The following is a 20,291-nucleotide window of genomic DNA, read 5'->3' on the forward strand; positions in this document are numbered from 1 at the left end:
CATTTCCCATCAGTGCTATAAACTTGGCTTCTTCAACTCTTTTATGCTCTTTTATTTTCGGATAAATTTCCTTATCATTAGTTTTTATGTAAAGAACAGTCATCCAATGATCCGTTATATATGTCTGGATAACTTTAGAACTATAACCCAGTCTACTATTGATTTTGTCTCTAATGAATGCGTGATCTATGCAAGTTTCGGAAGTATTAATAACTCGCATGGGCTCATTGATAAGGGATTTGAGACCGAGACTAGCCATTCGAACCAAATAAAAATCAGAAATCCTATTTTGTTGCAGGATATTGAGGTTCATGTCACCTTTAATAATTGAATTGGAGTTTTTGATAAGCTTTATAAAGGAGGTTAGTTCACTAGTGAATGCTTCTTCAGAAAAATCATGGTATCTATAGATAGCCAGTAAGTCGATTTTTGTGTGATATAAAGATAGTATCAGGTGTTTGCAATCTGCTGTTATCATGTTACAATCATCAAGGGCAACCTATCTGATACGTACACTGTTACTCCCTCTGTTCTATTTGAATTATTGCATTTGAAATGTACTGTATAATTTGTCAAATAATACTGATTGATTTCATTCTCATCAACCCATATCTCGGTTAGTATTATTATGTCAGGTATTCTCTCTAAAACTTCTGTTTAAATATATTTAATAATTAAATATATTTAATAAGACGGTGGCAAATTATAACAAAGCAAGCGGCACTTACCGCTATGGGTTTATGCTACATCAATAAGAGCGTAACAAAACACCTGTATAAATTAGTATTATCTCTTCTTTATCTTGTCTTCTCTTCTCTATATGAATACAGCTGGTTCTGTTTGACGCATCATCACGTCTCAACTACCGAACTGAATAACTTGAAATCTTGCACAAAGATTCTGAATTTACAAAGGATGGTTATAGGCCCATTTTCATTTATTAATTGACTCTAATTTTAATGAATTCGTGAACATACTAGACAACCAGATATAAAAGTACTGTACAATCAAGACTCCACAACGATCAGTTTCCACAATGACCGCATGGATTAATGGATGGTTGTTGGAAAGACAATGAATGGAAAATTATCTTCAAATTGATTGTATAGGACGCTGGACTCGGGAATGGGAGGTTCTTGGTTTGGTCTTCGATCATGGCAACATTTTATTGTTCAAGAATTTCCAACTTTGATATGGATTATTCATGTTACAGTACTTCAACAAAGTGGGATAATTTTACAAATTAATTCATCGATTAGTTTTTTTGTAGATTCCAAGTTAATTTTTCAGCTACATATTCAATCATTTCTGATCAACAAGATTTGTATGGTAACTTGAAAACACTTATCATTATAATATCATCTACTTTTTTACAGGACCACTAGTAATCAATATTATAAGGACTGGTCTTATAAAATCGATATCATTTGTATAGGCAAAATTACTCCTGTAATCAATATGATTTAGTTTGAATGTCAAACTAAAGCGATAAATGTAGTTAGTAAGTGTCGGTCGGTTTCCGAGCTCGAGATTCAGGTAAGTTCCAGACTTTAAGCTGGAGTCAGAAAATTGGCTTTCCAAAACAGGGCGTAGTAGTAGTAAATAGTTGCAGCAAAAAAAAATCGTTATTCTCTAATTTCTAAAATTGGAAACGTTTTTAATTGTCGGAATTAAACATTCCTAAATAATACAAAATAGCTGAAACATAAAACTATTTTCTCTTTATTTTATTTTGTGTTCAATTTTCTAGTTTTTCGAAATTTAATTTAAACGTGACTTTGACTATGACTGCGACTACGCCCCTTTTTGGAAAGCCAATTTTCTGTTTAAAGTCTAGGACTTAGCTAAATCCCGAGCTCGGAAACCGGCCCTAAAAGTACCGAACGATATACGATTCTAATTTTCGAACTATTTTGTTACTTTTGTTACTCGTCGCCAGCACACAAACCAATAAGGTTTTACTGGTAACGCCGATTGATTCAGAGAAATTCAACATTATATTTGATGTACTTTCAAGTTTTTTTTTCAATATTATGCATTGTTTCCGTGTATTATTTTTTATGTTTGAATTTAGATGAATATGATTTGCACCTTTCTATCGAGCGTGGCACCCACAACAGCCTGCACACGACCGTCTGCCAACTGCAGCCTCCTAACAGTGGAGCTTTCGCTGTCGGCGACAAAGACGCACTGCGCATGCGCAGCCAGCACGACACCTGATGGCTGGGCGAAAGCGGCTGACATCGGATACAGGTTGTTGGTGTTCTCCTCCCGGCCGCTACCCGCCACACACACGCAAACTCCCTTTGCGTAGCTCCTGACAACACACACACACACACACACAATATGAGTTTAGTGATGTTCTACCTACTTTTTACTTCACGACATTATGTCGTCATATATATATATATATATATATATTTTTTTTATATTACTGCAATTTTCTTTGTGATTTAGATACTTGTAAAACTGACTTGAGCTGGATTGACTTGCCTATTACATGGGAAACCATAGTTGGCTAGGTATTTTTCCTCCTTTCTTTCTTTTCAGCACACCCCACCATGAAGCCTGTTTTTTTTTTTTAACTTTTTATTGTGATGTTTTGTGTTTTATTTCTTTTATATAAATTGTGTTGAATTGAATGAAATTGATCGATTAGTCAATTATTGACTAATTGATTGATTTCCACATATCAGTATCAGTGAACGTGTCCGGTACAGTTGAAATATAATTCTCACAAGTACTAATGGGACTATTCATACTTGTTCGACTAGGCTGAGTGAGAATAGACCCATAATATCAATTGATATACCTCACCGATACTGATATGTGATAATTCAGCTTTAGCCGATACTACTGTATTTTTATGAAATAAACCATTGAATCATTGGTTCCTTCACCACAGAGTTATTCAAGCATTCATCCAATCCATTTACAATGCCGATCAGCCATTTTAATTGTAAAAAATCAACATGGAAGAAAAAATACTGAACATAGTATAATCAAATCAAAGTGTATTCATCAAAAACAATTAAAATACAAACTAGAATACTATAACATTAAATACATTTAAAACAATAAAGCTTTATGCATTGAATAATTTCTTAATAGGCATAGATAATTCAATGATTAAATATACACCCCACTATAAATGATATGTGTTGGGGTACAACTGTATAATATACAGTAAATATGAGAGAGCAATCTATCAATTATCCGATCATCTACTCATCCCCAATTCTATCCCGTCCATCCCTCCGTCAAGTTTATAGATCTATCTATTTATGAATTCAATCGTCAGAAATGCAGAACATTCAGCAAAGTATCACAGGCTCAAGTCTAATAGTATGGAATCTATAGTGAGATTCACTTCAAACTTTCAGGAACCGTGTGAATAGGAAACTTGACGCGGCCCATTCTACTAATGCTGACAGTTGAAGTGGAACTTACTAAGTATCTCTAACACAATAATATTGAATAACCTTCTGAACTTAGATTAGAGCGCTACAATTAGGTACGCAACGTTCAAAAAATTCTAAACTAAATTTTTCAACTGAGAACTTTGTAAATTTGAAAGAATCAATCTTCACTCTTTTGTACATGGATCATTAGTTCATACACACTCAACACTCATTTTGTTCTGTATTTCAAATTGTCCAGTATTTCAACTTTGCGTTATTTGTGTTACTATATTATCAAAACATTTCGAATACTGTCAACATACTCCTTTTTAAAAGCAGAAACCCAATCTCCCTAACCTACCATTAAAACACAGTTAAACAGAAACTTTCAGGTTATCTTCATCAAATTTTACAGGCAAGACAAACTGAAATCTAGCCCATCTAAAGAACGTTTAGTGGGGACTAACCCTTTTCGTTGAATGAATGTAAATCTATTACGCTAAAAAAAGTTCACTCTACCAGGTTTTAGAATGATATTCTTATAAAATTACATCTTTTGAGAGTGTAACAAATGACAGAGTTGTTTTTCACAGAAAAACAGTGTTTTTGTATAATTTTCCTACTTTCCAACAACTAACCTAATTCAGCCCACACTATAGTCTCCACAGCTTATGCTAGCAGCTACAATATAATTCATTCAGGGATTTAAGTTGAAATTTAATCAAATTGTAATAAATTATAACTATTGTAAAATTGTACTCCAATATTAGGATGGAATTAAATGTGGGCTGAAGAAAGGATTACATGTTTTGGAATCCAGAAAGATTGAAACAAATACCCTGCCCTACCCAGCCAACTATTCCCCTTGAGAAAAATTCAGCAGATTACTGACTTGTTCTTCCACCAGACAGTGTCGTCGAGGAAGAGCGCCCACAGCTGATGCGTGCCAGCCATGGCGATGAGTAGCAGTTTGCCCTCGGCCAGCAGACAGACGTCCCACGGCGACGAGATGGGCTGCTGGGGGCCCAAAGCACCGCCCACCCTGTCCGAGCCCTGGTCCCCTGCTATGCCTGCCACCGTTCTCACCAGTTTCGCACTCAGGTCCACCTCAAATCCGACAAAACATTTTTCAATTATTCTATTCTCAAATCATAATGGCAGAAAATATAGGATAAATAGTAGGATAAAATATAGTAGAAAAAAGAGATGATTTCACTTTGACTGCCACCTATACCTGAGAAAAAATGTCTATTCTGGCCACCCTCATTTTTCACATTATACCTATGCAATTTTATATGTAATCAACAACTATTCATATTAGAACAACTTTTGACAAAAATTGAAGCTTCAATCCAAATTTTTAAATGTGGTGACACGTTGGTCTCACGCGGCCAGAATTGAACTTGGAGACCATAATGGCCATGTGAAGCCAATGTGGCACCACACATTTCTAATCGCTGCTAAGGTCTTTTTGTGGACAAAATGAATCACTATCCACATAAAATATCCATGTCGATATAATAAAATTGATTTAGGTATCTAATTTGAAAAAAATGATAAATTATATAAGTTACATTTTTATTTAGTTAAAATAAAATATGGAAAAAATCAAACTTAGACTACTCAATATTACATGAATGGGCATCAAAAACCATTCAAGGCTAATATCCATGTCAATATTATAAAATTGATTTAGGTATCTAATTTGAAAAAAAGTCAGAAACACACTGCAAGCATGTTTACGTAGTCAACATTGGAAACACAGACTTGTAATAAACAGACTGCTTTGTCATGGTACCAACTGCACAAAATGATAGTAAAGTGAATAACGTGTGTCAAAAAACAAAGCAAGCAACTGATCTCATTATAATGCTAAACATCTGAATTATAAAACAAATAATATTGTGATAGAATAATGTTTTTGAGGCTAAGTTTAATTTCAATATGTTTTTTTTTCAATGGCATGATAAAAATGTAACAAACTCGAATTTGCCCAGGCCACGGCGGTTTCAGGACCTACTGGCCATGCACTTTGTAATAGCACACAAACAAATACAAAATGTGAAGCCACTGTGGCACCATACGGCTGTATCTGAGAGAATTACGTGTGAGTCCACAGTGGATTCACGCGGCTGGTGTGGACAGATACTGTGTGAGTCCAAGGTGGACTCACGCGGCAGTCAAGGTGCTAAGATCGGTTAGATTTTAATTTGTCCTGCCTATAAAATTAGATAAATATAACCTGAAAGGTTCTGTTTTAAAAGTGAAAGGAAAGGTTAGGGAGGTACTGTTTTTTGCTTTTAAATGGCAATATTGGTAATTTTAGAGTCGGTTGTACAAAAGCCGGTTAAATTTGAATCGTGATTAATTTTACGAGAACCAATCAGAGAAGGCTTGTTCTCGAAAAAGACTCCTGTGATTGGTTCTCGTGAAATTAATCACGATAAAAATTTAACCGGCTTTTGTGCAACCGGTACTTAGATTAATACAAATAACGAAAAGTTATTTGATCAGTTGTTTCTAGCACAATTATTGAAATTTGGACAAAATTAATGTCACCCGAAAAGAATAGAATATTTTATACTGTAACTCAACAATATACAATTAAATATGATGAGTTACATATATTTGAAAGAATATTCAAGCAATTTGTGCCGAGCACTAATTTTAATTCAGGTCTTTTCCCAAGTTATAATAGTAAATTTAATACGCAATAGACTAGAGCCATTATTGTGAGTTAGCGAATTAAATTATTTTCTCTCTCTATTATGAACGACCATGACTTCGAGTTTCCCATGATAGATATTTAAAAATTGTGGCTCCGAGTCGTCGAGGAATGTAGATTATGGAATTATCTCTAAAACGTAACCTTCCTGTCGCGACATGGAGTGCGATAAGCTGGAAAACAGCAAGCATTGAAATTATAACAAACTACCGATTTTGCAGTTACTATTTGGTCCAAAGGCTCTAGAAGCCACGCGACGATTGGTCAAATTGATTCCCTTCGCCCAATAGGAGACCTGTTTCTAAATACAGTAGTGGGGCTATTCCCCAGCCGCGAGACCAGATTACGTTTCGGAGGACACTTTGCTAGGAGCACTACGAGAGCAAAGATGTAGTCATTATGTTTCGCCCTTTTTGGGCAGGTTTACAAGTTTATTTCATAAGTTAATGTAGGAGCTAGTTTTATTTTTATTAAAGTTTAAATTTTCTAGTAGTGCCATGTCCTGAAAGGTTTAATTGTGTTTCTTCATCATGTACGAATAATTGTTTCTTCAAATAACCGCTAAGGTACGTAAAATAAGGTTAAAATATATTTAGGGAATTTAATTGATTGAAACTTCCATAAGAGTATTGTATTAACAAAGCCTGTTATTTTTCAAGTTGATAATATTGATTGAGAATAATCCTTTTGATTTTATTAGTGATGGAAGATAATTATAATTTTTTTTCTAAAGAAGTATAGAAAGTTTTCAGTTACGTTACATTTGAGTTATTGTTTCTGGAGATATATTATCGTAGAGTATTGCTGAAAGTCAGGAAGATAGCCTTTGAATTGGAATGAACTTTTTAAGATTATGTTCATATTGAGTTTAACACTCAATTTTATATTTTTCTGACTGTGTTTTCTCATGGCGTTAAGGCTTTTAACTGAACGCTAATTTATTAAATTATAACAGAACTTTTGAATTATTTGTGAAGAAAGATCCATTAATTCTGATACAAAGAATCAGTAGTTTAAAGATAAAAATCTATATAAAATGAGGATTCAAATAGAATGAGAGAATTTAATTAATTGTAATCAATAGATAACTCCTGTTTTAGCGTTTGATGAATTGTAGGAAGAGTTAGAAATTAATGCTGTAATACATTTATTTACAGCGGTTCATGTGTGTCCCCAAACCAACTTCATGTACTACCACCACTTTGGTTCCGCAATTTTATGTAACACCGCTTCAAGACACCCGTTCAGACGACAGGGACGTAGGAGGACGTCGCCGTCAAGCCAAATTCAACCGGTAAAAGTTCACCGTCAAAAACAAGGTACTGTAACCCCGACGATAAAGCAACGTACAGACCAACGAAAGTGCAGTGTAGTGAAACAAAGGTTCATTCGAGAATGTAAATCAAAAGTGGGGATTCAAAATTATTATGAAATGGGTTATATGGGTTACTATCGACGAAATTTGGGTTCAACGGGCTTTTCTTTCTTGAGTAATTTCATGTTGAAATTAATTTGTTATTTTATGACTGATATTGTTTGGTTTTGTGACGTATTGCTATCTAAACGGGGATAGTAATGCGCCCCCGAATCAGATGAAGAATGTCAACAAAGTAACATGAAATTTTTGTTTCTGTTGTTCGATTTTAGTTGCCAATGTTTATTGAAGCTGTTTGTATTTTTCAATTATTTCAAATTGTAGTGTTATTCTATAGTATAAACCTATTAAATCAGGCATGGCAAGATTAATTGAAGTTTTCTTGACTCTAGCCCGTTCACCTGCATGAATTAGGTATAGACTCAGGTATTTTCTAGATGTGTCTGCCTATTTCTAAATTCTAAATTTTATTCAAAATTATCTTCTTTACCATCTTTTAAAAAGGTCAGGCACAAATTGATGAATATAATATTTCTCATATAGAACAAGTCTGTGTGTTCGGTAGGTCGTATAAAGAAACATAAAATTATAACAGATGAGAAATGTTTTTCAGAAAATAATAGAATTCGATACATTTTGCAGATATTTAATATAATAGGTTGATTGTAAAGTCTGTAATTTAGTTTACAAAGTACATGGATCTCGTATATGGGTTAGTCAATGGATTTAAACGTTATGTTCAACTCACTTCGCGAATAGTGTGATTATCGGTGTCAGCAACGTAGAGCAGGTCGGCTGATTTGAAGGCCAAGCCTTGGCATGCGTTGAACCTAGCCTCTCTGAATGCACCATCGCTGTACCCCGGCTCACTTCCACCAATTATGTGCTGCAACAATTAATCATCACTCATAAATCATCAATCAATTCGACCATCTTCATGTATCCTGAATCCTAGATTAACGTTTAACTTGATAGATGTATACTGCATATGGCCCTGAATGTTCAATTCAAGTGTCATTGAGATATGTTTCTATAGACTTTGCAAATTTATAGAAAACAATATAATTATTGTCTTCTATTAATAGTTGAAGATCTTCTATTGATAATTACAATATTTTAAAGAATATTTCATCGAGCATTCATTCCACATACGGTAAATATCTCAAATGATTGATGAAGGGATTGATATTATTTTAATTCAATGTATGAATGAATGGGTAAATTGGGGAGAAATGATGAAAACACGAAGATGTAGGTAGTCAAATATTACGAATGTATTCAGAGAAAAACACGAACATGTTCTAACACCTACGGTGTCACTAAAATTCATGAAATTTGACTACATTTTCGTGTTTTTATTATGAATAAATATCACCACATCTCACCAAACACTGCGTCAGAGAAGTAAAGCATGAAGGAATAAGTAATAATGTGTGATTCCGACCTGTATTTGGCCACTTTTGTTGGCAACGATGACCCGATGATGGCCGGTGTCGGCTATGGCCACCATATTGTCGAACACGGCCACCTTGCCGGGGAAGCGTAGAGGACTGCCCGCACTTTCCACCTGTTTGTTCACGCTGATCTGCTCGATTTTGTGCGGCGACAGCTCATTTTTGCCTGCGAAGAATGTGATCGCCTCCCCGATAAACAGCTCCAACAGCTTGCGATGGCCTTCGCCCCTCAGTTCGAGAAGTGGCTCGCCTCTGGGTCCTGCAATTGTTGAGAAAAACTACTACTTAGAAAAACTTGGAGAAACTTATTACAAATATAAAATTCGACGTGAACTAACTATTTGGATTAGTATCCTACTCCCACTGGCGATTTTTTTCACTTATGTCAGTGGTTTCATCACCTGTATGTAATTATGTCGTTATTATGGTAATGTATTTTTGGGGTAGGATCATAAATTCAAAAGAAAAAATAATAAAATGACGTATTATGCAATGTTTCTTCTTTTATGAATATATTATTTGTTTTTTTCGATCAAATATGGATATATGGAACATCCAGTATTTTTGAGTTCATGTCAACCGTATAGACAGTTACTTGAACAGGTTAATGGTACGTATGTATCCCTATCGTTAATGGTTACATCTTTGCCTCCAGTAGCTGGAACGGCTAATTGAATCGAGAAAATAAGGCCTAAATGCAAGATTGGTTTTGTACATTAGCATAGCCAGAATAAATGCGAGTGGTGTGAACCAAAATTCCAATGTACATGGGTCTTGGATTACATGAAATTACATTCTAAAATCAGGATCAGCTATTCAAGTGATCTGCCTGCAATCTCTGATTGCCCTTCAACAGCAGTAGACTATCTACTATTTTCAAACAACTGAAATAGTTTTGAAAAAGATCACTTGAAGAAAAAGTTGAAAACCTGAACATTACCTACTATGGTGGTTGATATAGCCTAGTTAGTTCATCATGAACTGCCATTTGAAAACCATTTCCAACCATATCCTTGGACGTTTTTTAAATATATTGAAAAATCTATAAATCTCGAACACTAAGATCGATATAAGGAAATTAAGATCTATTTACTGTAAATTTAATCTTCACCTTTTCCAACTGTATTTGAGAAAGTATCAATTGTAATCGAGAATAGTCATTTGTATTTGAGAAAACGTCAGATGTAAATGAGAATAGTCAATTGTATTCCAGAAGTCATCACTTGTAATTGAGAATAGTGAATTTTATTTGAGAAAGTATCAATTCAATTTGAGAACATACTATTTGAAATCGAGAAGTTGTCAGTTGTTGTAATTGGAAAATGGTTTTAAAAATCCAGTACTTCCAGTACCCTACTTATATTATTCATAACAGTATTACTGTACTCAAATAAAATGATATGATAATATATTTAATATTCCAATAAAACGTTTAGTTTTTGAATAAAACATTATTTTCAAGCCCCAAAATCCATTGAAGAATTGCCGAATTGTTTGATCAAGAGATTCAATTGATTGATAATAGAGTTCAATTGCGCCGTAAACATAGAGAATTTGATCTTCATCAAGTGCAATGTTTCACAAAATGTTTGGAGACAAAAGTTACGTTGCCAATACATACATAGAAATAATTATTGTCATTAATCATTCGTAAACAGTAGCCTACAGAGGAAATACTTTCACCATTGAAAATATTAATTCCCCCCCCCCCCCCATGCAACGCCTATGATAGTAAATTGGAGTAGGCTGTGTACGCAGTACAGTATCCTTTCCTGCTCAAATCAAACCTGTACTGTGGGCTACAGAAGAGTCACGACATAAATCATTACATTTGACGATTTCTCAAATACAATTCACTATTCTCAATTACATGTGATGACTTCCCAAATACAATTGACTATTCTCATCTACATCTGACATTCTCTCAATTACAAGTGACTATTCTCAAATAGAATTGATACTTTCTCAAATAAATTTGGAAAAGGTGTAGAATATGGTCTTCGGCTGTAACACCTTTCAAGGGACACTCTGTATGTGCTTGATCTAATGTTACAGTACTCGAGTATGATGTACAAGACCTGTTTGGGTTGAAAGTTTGAGGTTAATTGGAAGTTTGAATGAGTGCAAACTGACCTAGGACAACGAGCGTGGGCCAACAGCAGACGTTGAGTGCCTGCCACATACTCTCAGTCGGGTCGCTGACGACCGCATGCGCGATCTCGTAGCGAGCTACCGCAGCCGCCACGTTCGCCGTCTCTTTCTCGTTCGAGAACTTCGGACTGTGAACACCAACCTGACAACACATTCGGACACATTACACATCTCACAACATCATTCATCCACAAATTACAGTTCACTTGACAAGTTGTATCCTTTTTCGAGAATGGCCATTGATAAGTTCAACCTCCGCCAAGTTATGCAGATACAACACAAAAAATATTATAGTAATAATTCTAAATTGTATTTTTCTCATACCATATCATATTCAGAATTCATTCTGTGTAATTATACAGTTTATATATTTTATCTTGAACTATTTTACTATACAGTTTATTCATCTAAAACTTTTCTGCATTGCAGTTTATTATATTGTATAAGCCAGTATAACACCAGACGGAGGAACGACACTTATGTGTCAGCAGTACGAACCAGACTGACCCAATATGGACCTAAATACATCTGCTCAAGGGTTTACATCTGTTTGCCAAACGACTTGAAAACATTAAAAAATGTTAACCAATTTAAAAATGAACTTAGAAGCTTCTTCACAACAAGACCATATATTATTATAGTCTACAAGAGTACTTTGAGGAAAGAATCTCACCACACCGACACCAGGAACCATGGAAAGGAATTTGAGCTCTACTATATGATGAAAAATCTGACGACCACGGCGCAAACGCGCTTCCAGTGGGAGAACCTCAAGTATCAAGTAATTATATTGTAATCTGCATAGATAAAGCACTCACTCTATTTTTTCGTAATAAATTTATAATTAACTCAAGTTTTCAAAAACGGAATACTCTTAACGCCTGAATGCTCTTTGTGTGAATACACTCTTAGTAATACAAAGAAAAATCACTACAATCAAGCGATGCAAAGCATGTTTTGGATTGAACATCAAACTGTTTTTTATTTTTAGGTTCATACGAGTTGAGACGTCAACTTGGTGACCAGTTGAAGGTATTATTAAATTAATCCATAATTATTAGGAGGAGATGAAAATAAGGAAACCCACCACAACAAGGCCGTCCTCAACAGAGTAGAGATGTTCGAGAGCCTTCAAATCTGGCAGTATGTGCATACAGTTGATACAGCAATAGGTGAAAAAGTCTAGTAGTACAATTTTCCCTTTCAGATGTAAGTTTAATCGCAAGGGCTCGGTTACATTTATCCACTCCAGGCCTGAAATAAAGTTAACACAATTAGTTTTCAGTAATCGAATTACTAACATTTAAAAGTCAAGGAGTTTCAGTGTTGTTTAATTGCACTAAGTTTGTTGAAGAGTCGAATTAATGAAAATGACAGTGATCCAACTCAACCGCAACACCACTACAATCCACTGCAGCAGAGTACAATACGAGTGAATCAAGATTAAATCATCAACTTTTGTTCAGGGAAATGAGTCTTATTTAAACTTAAAATAAGTCAAACTATCAAAGATATAGATCAAATCATTCTTGAAATTGTTCTAGGAAATCTTTATACATATATTGTGTTTTATAATAGGAGCAGAATGGTGATCATTTTGATGCGGAAGCTGAAAAAGCATGTACTTACTAACGGCTTGCCATGGATCTCTTTCATAGTCAAATCAACTATGGCATTATGATATGGGACTAGAGCCTTGTTGGAGGATTCTCCTGCTACAGAAGAAAATCACTAGTCTGCCCCGCCTTGAACATTGTATTGAAACATATTCCAAGGCCCCAAATATACAGGCGTCTGGATTTATTTAGCGCATCTTCAGGATTATTATGGGGAACGACTATTTTGCTCATAGTTTACCTAGGCTACCCAGTAAGAGATGAATTTGGTTATAACCAGCGAAAAAATGCTTCGCGTCTAAGACGCCCGTATAATAGTTGGGACCTAATGCTATCTCGACAAATGTACTGTTGTAGCTTGAAAGTCAGGCAGGGTTGGCCCCACCCGACAATATTGGCTAAATTTAGCTTCTGCTCTCACCAATCATAGATTATAATGGACCCCTGCAAAAAAAGGTAGTCAGTCGTCATGTTAAACAGTCTCTCCACAAGTATTTTGAGCCCATGTGATGATAAGGGTATGAATGATAATACACTACAAACGTTTCTATTTGGAATGATTTTATGAATGGATCAATAGAGAGATGATGAATAGCTGGAATAAAACTTTAGAATGAGTAGCTGATATGAAATGATAGAGGAATGGAATAATTAGGCATGCCTGTTAAATCTATACTGAGAGCCTAATTGCTGCCCTACCTTGATATTGTCTTGTCAAAATCAATATTATTTATTTTAGCTTACCCGGCGAACTTCGTACCACCAAAACGTCAATGTATATCATGTCACACTTGACTTTATTTGGTGAATCATGAAATTTATCTGACAATCAATATTTTCATTTACATCTCAATACGGACTTCCTATGTGCTTAGTCATGCAGCATTTATGATTCCGAAAGCATATTCTTCTCAATCAATTGGTAGTAATATCTATCAATAATATATTGTTGAATTAAAAAAAAAAATAGATAGGCTAAATCACTGTTTCAAAGATGAATTTAGCTTTTCATAGTTGTTGATTGTCAATAGATGGCCCAGGAAATATGCGATGTACGATGAATCAGGACCTGCTGACTTCCTATATACCGGACCTGCGCCTGCAAAAAAATGGCCGCCTTATGTGGTGGCCGGCAATAATATTTTAAACGGGGACTAGACGAACTGAGATTTCGACAAACTGAGACGCTCTCTAACAGCTGATTAGTGATTTTTTCTCAGTAGGAATTTCTAAAAGAACACCACATACGGCGGCCATTTTATTCTAGGCTCAGGTCCGGTAGTATATAGGAGGTCCTGGATGAATCACACACAATTCCATCTTCCATTTTAGAATGAATATAAGCTAGACTAGATTCAAGAAAATTGTAAATTATTCTGTCATTCTTCAGTAATTAATGAATGCAATATGTACAACTTTCTTTCATGGGGTGAATAATATTTTTTCCAACATTTTCCAGTTTCTCAATGATATGGGGTGATAATTATTTGTATAGGTCTTCTAAGGAACCATTATCTACAGCTGGTAGCAATCAACTAAACTTCAACTCCAAACTACCGCTTAATACTATTACACAATTTATCACAGGGTGACTGTTTATTACAGCTGGTAACTTTAGATGCTAAATCATATTATCACAATATGATCTTGAATCATGATCATCTTTCCGTTCTTGGGTAGCCGCTCGGCCGACAATTCCGAAAACATAGGTCTGTAAAATGAATTAATAAATAATTATTATTAGCCCCCTATTGAAATTTCTGGCCAGAAACCATCCCCAATATTCACACAATATATTCCCAAAGTTTCATGCCGTTCAGTCAAGCAGTTTTCGAGTCTATACGGAACAAACAAATACACAAACAGATATTCATTTTTTTATATATCGATAGATGATGTAGGTAGGCTAGCCCTACATGGATACATATCATGTGAACACGATTGTCAAGGTGATTGTTTTGGCAACGAACTGTTTATGAAAAGATAACAAGTTAGAGTTATGTGATGAACGTTCCGAATTGAGGTAGTATTTTATTTTTATCTTGTTCATAAATGTAAACTTTCAACATATTGAATGCCATGTCATTCATGATTGAATGGCAGTAATGTTTCATTGAGTGCCATTGCCCAGGACTTGTTATTTTACTGGGGGCCACACCGTTTTTCTAAATTATTCACATTATTTATTATTCAAAATGGTATTATTATAATATAATTATAGTAGTGATATTGATATATCCACATAATATTATATATTTAGATGTCATACAAATATGAATGTATTGATGTAGGCTAGCCCTACATGGATACATATCATGTGAGCACGGTTGTCACGGTGACTGTTTTGGCAACGAACTGTTTATAAAAGGGATAACAAGTTAGAGTTTTATGAGATTATGTTCAAACATGATGTTGTATTTTATTTTTATCTTGTTCAATATTGTAAACTTTTAATGAATAAAGTGTTACTTACAAAATTGGTGTCAGAAGTGGGATTGAATCCTTAAAAAAGTGTGCTAAAAGTTTGCTACATTCAAAAAGTATTGCATGAAAATGTGTGCAAGATAAAAAAATGGTGATGGAAGCACTCAACATGTTGGTAAATTCGCTCAAAGAAGGTATGCTAGAATCTGTATCTAATATGGGACAATACTTGCAACAGGAAATCGAGGAAAATTTTCAAATTGTTTGAGATTGTTTATGTTAGTGTTGATGGGGAAAAAAGATGTTGGATGACTTTTAGAAGAATCATTGCCATTGGTTTGCTCTGAACTTTGATGAGCATTTTAGGTTGGCTCTGAGATTTATGTATAACATTTTTAGTGTGCCAAAAGTTATTGTGATTCACAGGGGAATCTGATCACGTGGAGAGGCTTACAAGAGATACAGGCGATTGGAGACAATGTTCTAGTAACCTGGTCTGACTTATTTAAAAATTTCATGACATTTAAAATAAAATTTTATGAATTTAAATTTCTTTCAAATGAAGAATGATTTTAATCAAATAGATTAATTGAGAATGATCTGACTGCTTGTGAAATGGGTTTGAATATTAAAAGTTATTCAATGACAATGCCAATATACAAAGGATATTTCTACCTCTCGACCTAGAGTATCAGAGATGAATAGTCAGAAGCAACATTGTTTGGTGCCTCAACGATGTCACACATAGGATTTGTGGTTACCACATGCATTAGAATGTGAATAAGTGAGAAAATCAGGAGCAAGTGAGGGTGTTACTAGCTCGAATAGGACTCCTCAGTCCTCAGCATGTAGCTGAGAGGAAGCACAACTGTCCGGAACTGCAGAAGCATGGCTACCTGGCAGGGAGGAAGCGTGGCTTGTTTGGAACTGCAGACATGGAGATCTGGGAGGGAAGAAGCACGGCTGTTCGGAACTGCAGAAGCATGGCTGTCTGGCGGGGAGGAAGCGTGGCTTGTTTGGAACTGCAGACATGGAGGTCTGGGAGGGAAGAAGCACAGCTGTTCGGAACTGCAGTAGCATGGCTACCTGGCAGGGAGGAAGTTCGTCTGCCCTGAGGTTTGGCTGAGCAGAGTATTGTACAATTTAGAGACTTGAGAAATCGTTGGTGGGGATGCGATGAAGCCTCCAAGGACTTGGTTGAGGATCACATGCTGCTATACCTAATTGTTTAAGTTTCATTGGAAATCAGGAGAATCCAAATTGTTTGTAATATGCAAGAATTGAATTTGGCAATTTCAAAAGAATGTTTGCTCAAAATTAGAAACAGCAAGGGAAGACCCATACTACATTGTGAAGAGGATAAATGATGTAGTGTACAAGATCAAGAAAACATAAAGAAGAACCAAACCAAAGATTGTACACATTAATTGTCTACCACCTTATCAAGGAAATCTGGATATTGGAGACCAACATCCCTAAGGGGGAGATAGTGATGTAGGCTAGCCATACTTATCATGTGAGCACGGTTGTCAAGGTGACTGTTTTGGCAACGAACTGTTTATAAAAAGAATAACAAGTAAAGCCACGTTTACACCAAAGTTATCAACAAAATGTTAACTTAATCCTTATAGATTCTATTAAATTGAACGGAACTTGACAAACACATATGTTCATCATGTACGGTATATGATAAGTTATGTTCAATCTAATAAAATCTATAATGATTGAGTTATTAACATTTTGTTAATAACTTTGGTGAAAGCGCGGCTTTAGAGTTTTATAAGATTATGTTCAAAGATGATGTATTTTATTTTTATCTTGTTCAATATTGTAAACTTTTAATGAATAAAGTGTTAATTACAAAAGCACATTTACAACAGTATTACTATAATTTCCTACTTGAAATGATTACTTACTAGACAATACTTCCAGAATAAATATTTTTTTGTGATAATTGCATTTTACTTTCCTTGTCCTAGGGCCTTGGGTACAAAAGCCGGGTACAATTTACAAGAGTGTTCACTGGAATTAATCATCGCCATAGAAAACATTATGTTTCAATGCACTCTTAAAAGCGTAACTGATTTGACCATTTTTACTTTCCTTGCCCTATTACTATAAGTAAGGAAAGTATTGCTTTCCAAAAAAAATAAGGTACCCCAATTCCCAAATTTCTAAACGTTTCAAGGCCCCCTGAATCCGAAAAAGTGGTTTTTGGGTATTGGTCTGTATGTGTGTCTGTGTACACGATATTTCATCTCCCAATTAACGGAATAACTTGAAATTTGGAACTTAAGGTCCTTTACACTATAAGGATCCGGCACGAACAATTTCGATCAAATGCAATTCAAGATGGCGGCTAAAATGTTTTCAAAAACAATGTTTTTCGCGATTTTTCGAAAACGGCTCCAACGATTTTGATCAAATTCATACCTAAAATAGTCATTGATAAGCTTTATCAACTGCCACAAGTCCCATATCTGTAAAAATTTCAGGACCTCCGTCCCATCTATGCAAAGTTTGATTTTGAATTCCCAATTATAAGGCTACAGATACAATTTAAACAAAAAATTGAGCATGAAAACCTCTACAATTAATGTTCAGTAACATTTTCACCTAAAATTGAAAATAAGCTTGACATTTGAGAAAATGTAATTATTCAATTGCAATTGTTGATTCTATTAAATCATTCACTATGCAGATATAGCAAGCAGACCTCGTGTGTCTCTAGCGTTAGGCCTATTGTCCTGTCACCTGCTGGCTCAGATCTTTGAATAGTAGACTTGAGATGCGCATGAACACTATCTTCAGGTGATCAATTCTCATAACGGGAAGGAAAGTTCTGAGAGTGAGCCACACCAGATTTTTTTATTTACTATGGTAAAGAAAAAGGTCTGTGCCAATTTTCACTGTGGGCCACGCTATAGTCTTGCCATTAGAAATGCACTTGCAGTTATCCAAATGAGAACATTCATTCAAATGAATGACAGTGCCATTACAGAAATGTTACTGTCATTCAATAAAATATCACATCATGAGCCATGGCTTTCAATGTGTTAATGAATAAAGTGTTAATTACAAAAGCTTAGGCCTACTGAGAATTGTTGAAAATAATTCAATAAAATTATTATTATAACTAAGTTATTAAACTTCAAATATTAGGTTACCATTTTCAAATTCTGGGACAGATTTCCTTTCTAAATTATAACCATCTTTCAAATATTTGTTTATAGCATCTCTCTTTTCACTGTCACCACTTTCTTTTGATAGACGTTCCAAGAGACATTCTTGAAAATCATGAAAATCGTATGCCATAATTTTGATATACTTGGTTTAAATTATTTAACAAAATTACTGAACTCGTAATGCACAGCAAACTTGACAGATAAATATTATAATTAAAATAACATAAATGAACCGAAAGTAAGGTAAGGTAACCTATACCTAAGCTTTTTTTAGGTTAGAATTATACAAAATTACAAATCCAACGAGCTAAAATATAGTAAACCATAGGTGATAAGGGGAGCAGAAGCTAGCTGAAGATTCGACTTATGCAGTCTCTGGTGGTCAAAATATGAACTACGTCAGGGTTCCCCATTCTTTGTTTACAATGTCCAAGATGGAACAGTAGAGAATGAAACTGATTTTAATTTTGATCTGTTTGGGTAGCAGAGAACCACCAGCCCTTAAAACCACCACAACCAAAAAAAATGGGACAAATTGGGCTATTAGTCAAACCGGGACGACGACAAACTAGGTCTCTTTTTCAATCCAGCTTGTTGCTTCACGCGCACGACAAGCTTGGTTTACTCGTGGAAAAGAGTGATAAGAGTGTAAACTCTATTCTGTAAATCTTGTAAATAAATGAAGTTGAATAACATGCACAACATTGAACAAACTTAACCTCAATTCATAACTAAACAACCACTTCAATCAATAAAAATAACACAGAATGAGAAAAAAATTGATTAGAAATAGTACCGACATTATAAGTACTAACTCTCAAACAGAAGAAAAAATCACAGTATTTTGAATTTAATTTAAAACTGAAGGTACGATTCCTTGCACGCGTCTCGAGGCTGCAACAACACTCCACGTGACTCCACATACACAGTCCACATGTTTCCTTGTTATTATTGGTAGTAATTTAAAACTCGCTGGTATATAAATGCTCAATTTCTTAAAGTATCCATACTCTTTCAAAAAATAATTAATAATAATTTTATTTCAATATAATATTAACGTTTGCATAAGTAATAAATGGTATTCCATTTTATTCACCATATTTAACAATGAATTTTGAGTAACTGGTCAAGCAGTCAATCAGTTGTAATCAATTAAAATGGAAAACCATCAGGTGATTGGAGTAGTTTTGAATGCCTTGTAAAATATTTTAAATGTTATTGAATTTATGTAATCATGCATTTCTCTGCTCCCTAATACATTATAATGGAGTCCATTATTTGTAAACAACTTCTTATTCAGCCATGTGTGTTTACATTCAGCTACTCTATTTACGTTCTTTTCCATCGGTGGAAAAGTATGATTACGTAGTTGATCAGTGAACGAACCGGATATGATATTTTTTTTCTTATCAGTTAGACCAAAGACGACCTTGAAGAGGTATAAACGCACAATACCTATGCCTTCCCAATGCAGCAATACTAGCTTTCACTTGAAATTAAAGGTTCCATTGAGGTATTTTAGCGCGAGATATTATATAATATATATTTCTTTGTAATACTATAGATCACAAAAATCTTCAAGATCTTTAGTATGTAATAATCTTCCAGGCTGTCCCCTTAATGGCCGATTTCAATTCCAAATAATCTAGCGCTGCATGTGAGTCTATGCATCGGTCAACAGTGAACTCTAAACTAACTGGAACGGGCTGTCCAATGCTTAGCTACAACCAAAAGTGTGTAAGGCGGAGTGAGTGAGACAGGAATACCGTGTGGGATTCCCTTCTCTCTCGTACGCATACATTCAAGTAGGCTGTTGCAGCTCTTGAGTACGATTTTTCATTTTTAAAGTTTAAAAACGGATTTGAATGAGTATTAGGGCTATTAGTATTAGATCACAACCTTTTCTCTTAAATATTGTGATGTATTTGTAGTGAAATGCGTAGAATTGAATGAAAATACG

General features: G+C 34.8%; 1 protein-coding gene across 2 annotated transcripts in view; it reads right to left on the minus strand.

Annotated features, from left to right (window-relative positions):
- LOC111049041 (NHL repeat-containing protein 2) overlaps positions 1 to 18,656 on the minus strand; it is a 30,171-nt gene extending 11,515 nt beyond the window's left edge. Inside the window, exons 1-7 of one of the 2 annotated variants that reach the window (XM_039430245.1) lie at positions 18,314 to 18,656; positions 12,194 to 12,360; positions 11,089 to 11,248; positions 8,946 to 9,214; positions 8,250 to 8,387; positions 4,294 to 4,508; positions 2,092 to 2,317 (exon numbers count right to left, since the gene is read on the minus strand). In XM_039430245.1, coding sequence (XP_039286179.1) covers positions 2,092 to 2,317; positions 4,294 to 4,508; positions 8,250 to 8,387; positions 8,946 to 9,214; positions 11,089 to 11,248; positions 12,194 to 12,360; positions 18,314 to 18,461 — 1,323 coding nt within the window. In that variant the 5' untranslated portion in view covers positions 18,462 to 18,656. The remainder of the gene's footprint in view (positions 1 to 2,091; positions 2,318 to 4,293; positions 4,509 to 8,249; positions 8,388 to 8,945; positions 9,215 to 11,088; positions 11,249 to 12,193; positions 12,361 to 18,313) is intronic. The other variant, XM_022335029.2, reaches the window with a different exon arrangement.
- Between the last annotated feature and the right edge of the window lie 1,635 nt (positions 18,657 to 20,291).

The sequence above is a fragment of the Nilaparvata lugens genome, chromosome 6, assembly GCF_014356525.2.
Source record: "Nilaparvata lugens isolate BPH chromosome 6, ASM1435652v1, whole genome shotgun sequence".
NCBI classification, from domain to species: Eukaryota; Metazoa; Arthropoda; class Insecta; order Hemiptera; family Delphacidae; genus Nilaparvata; species Nilaparvata lugens.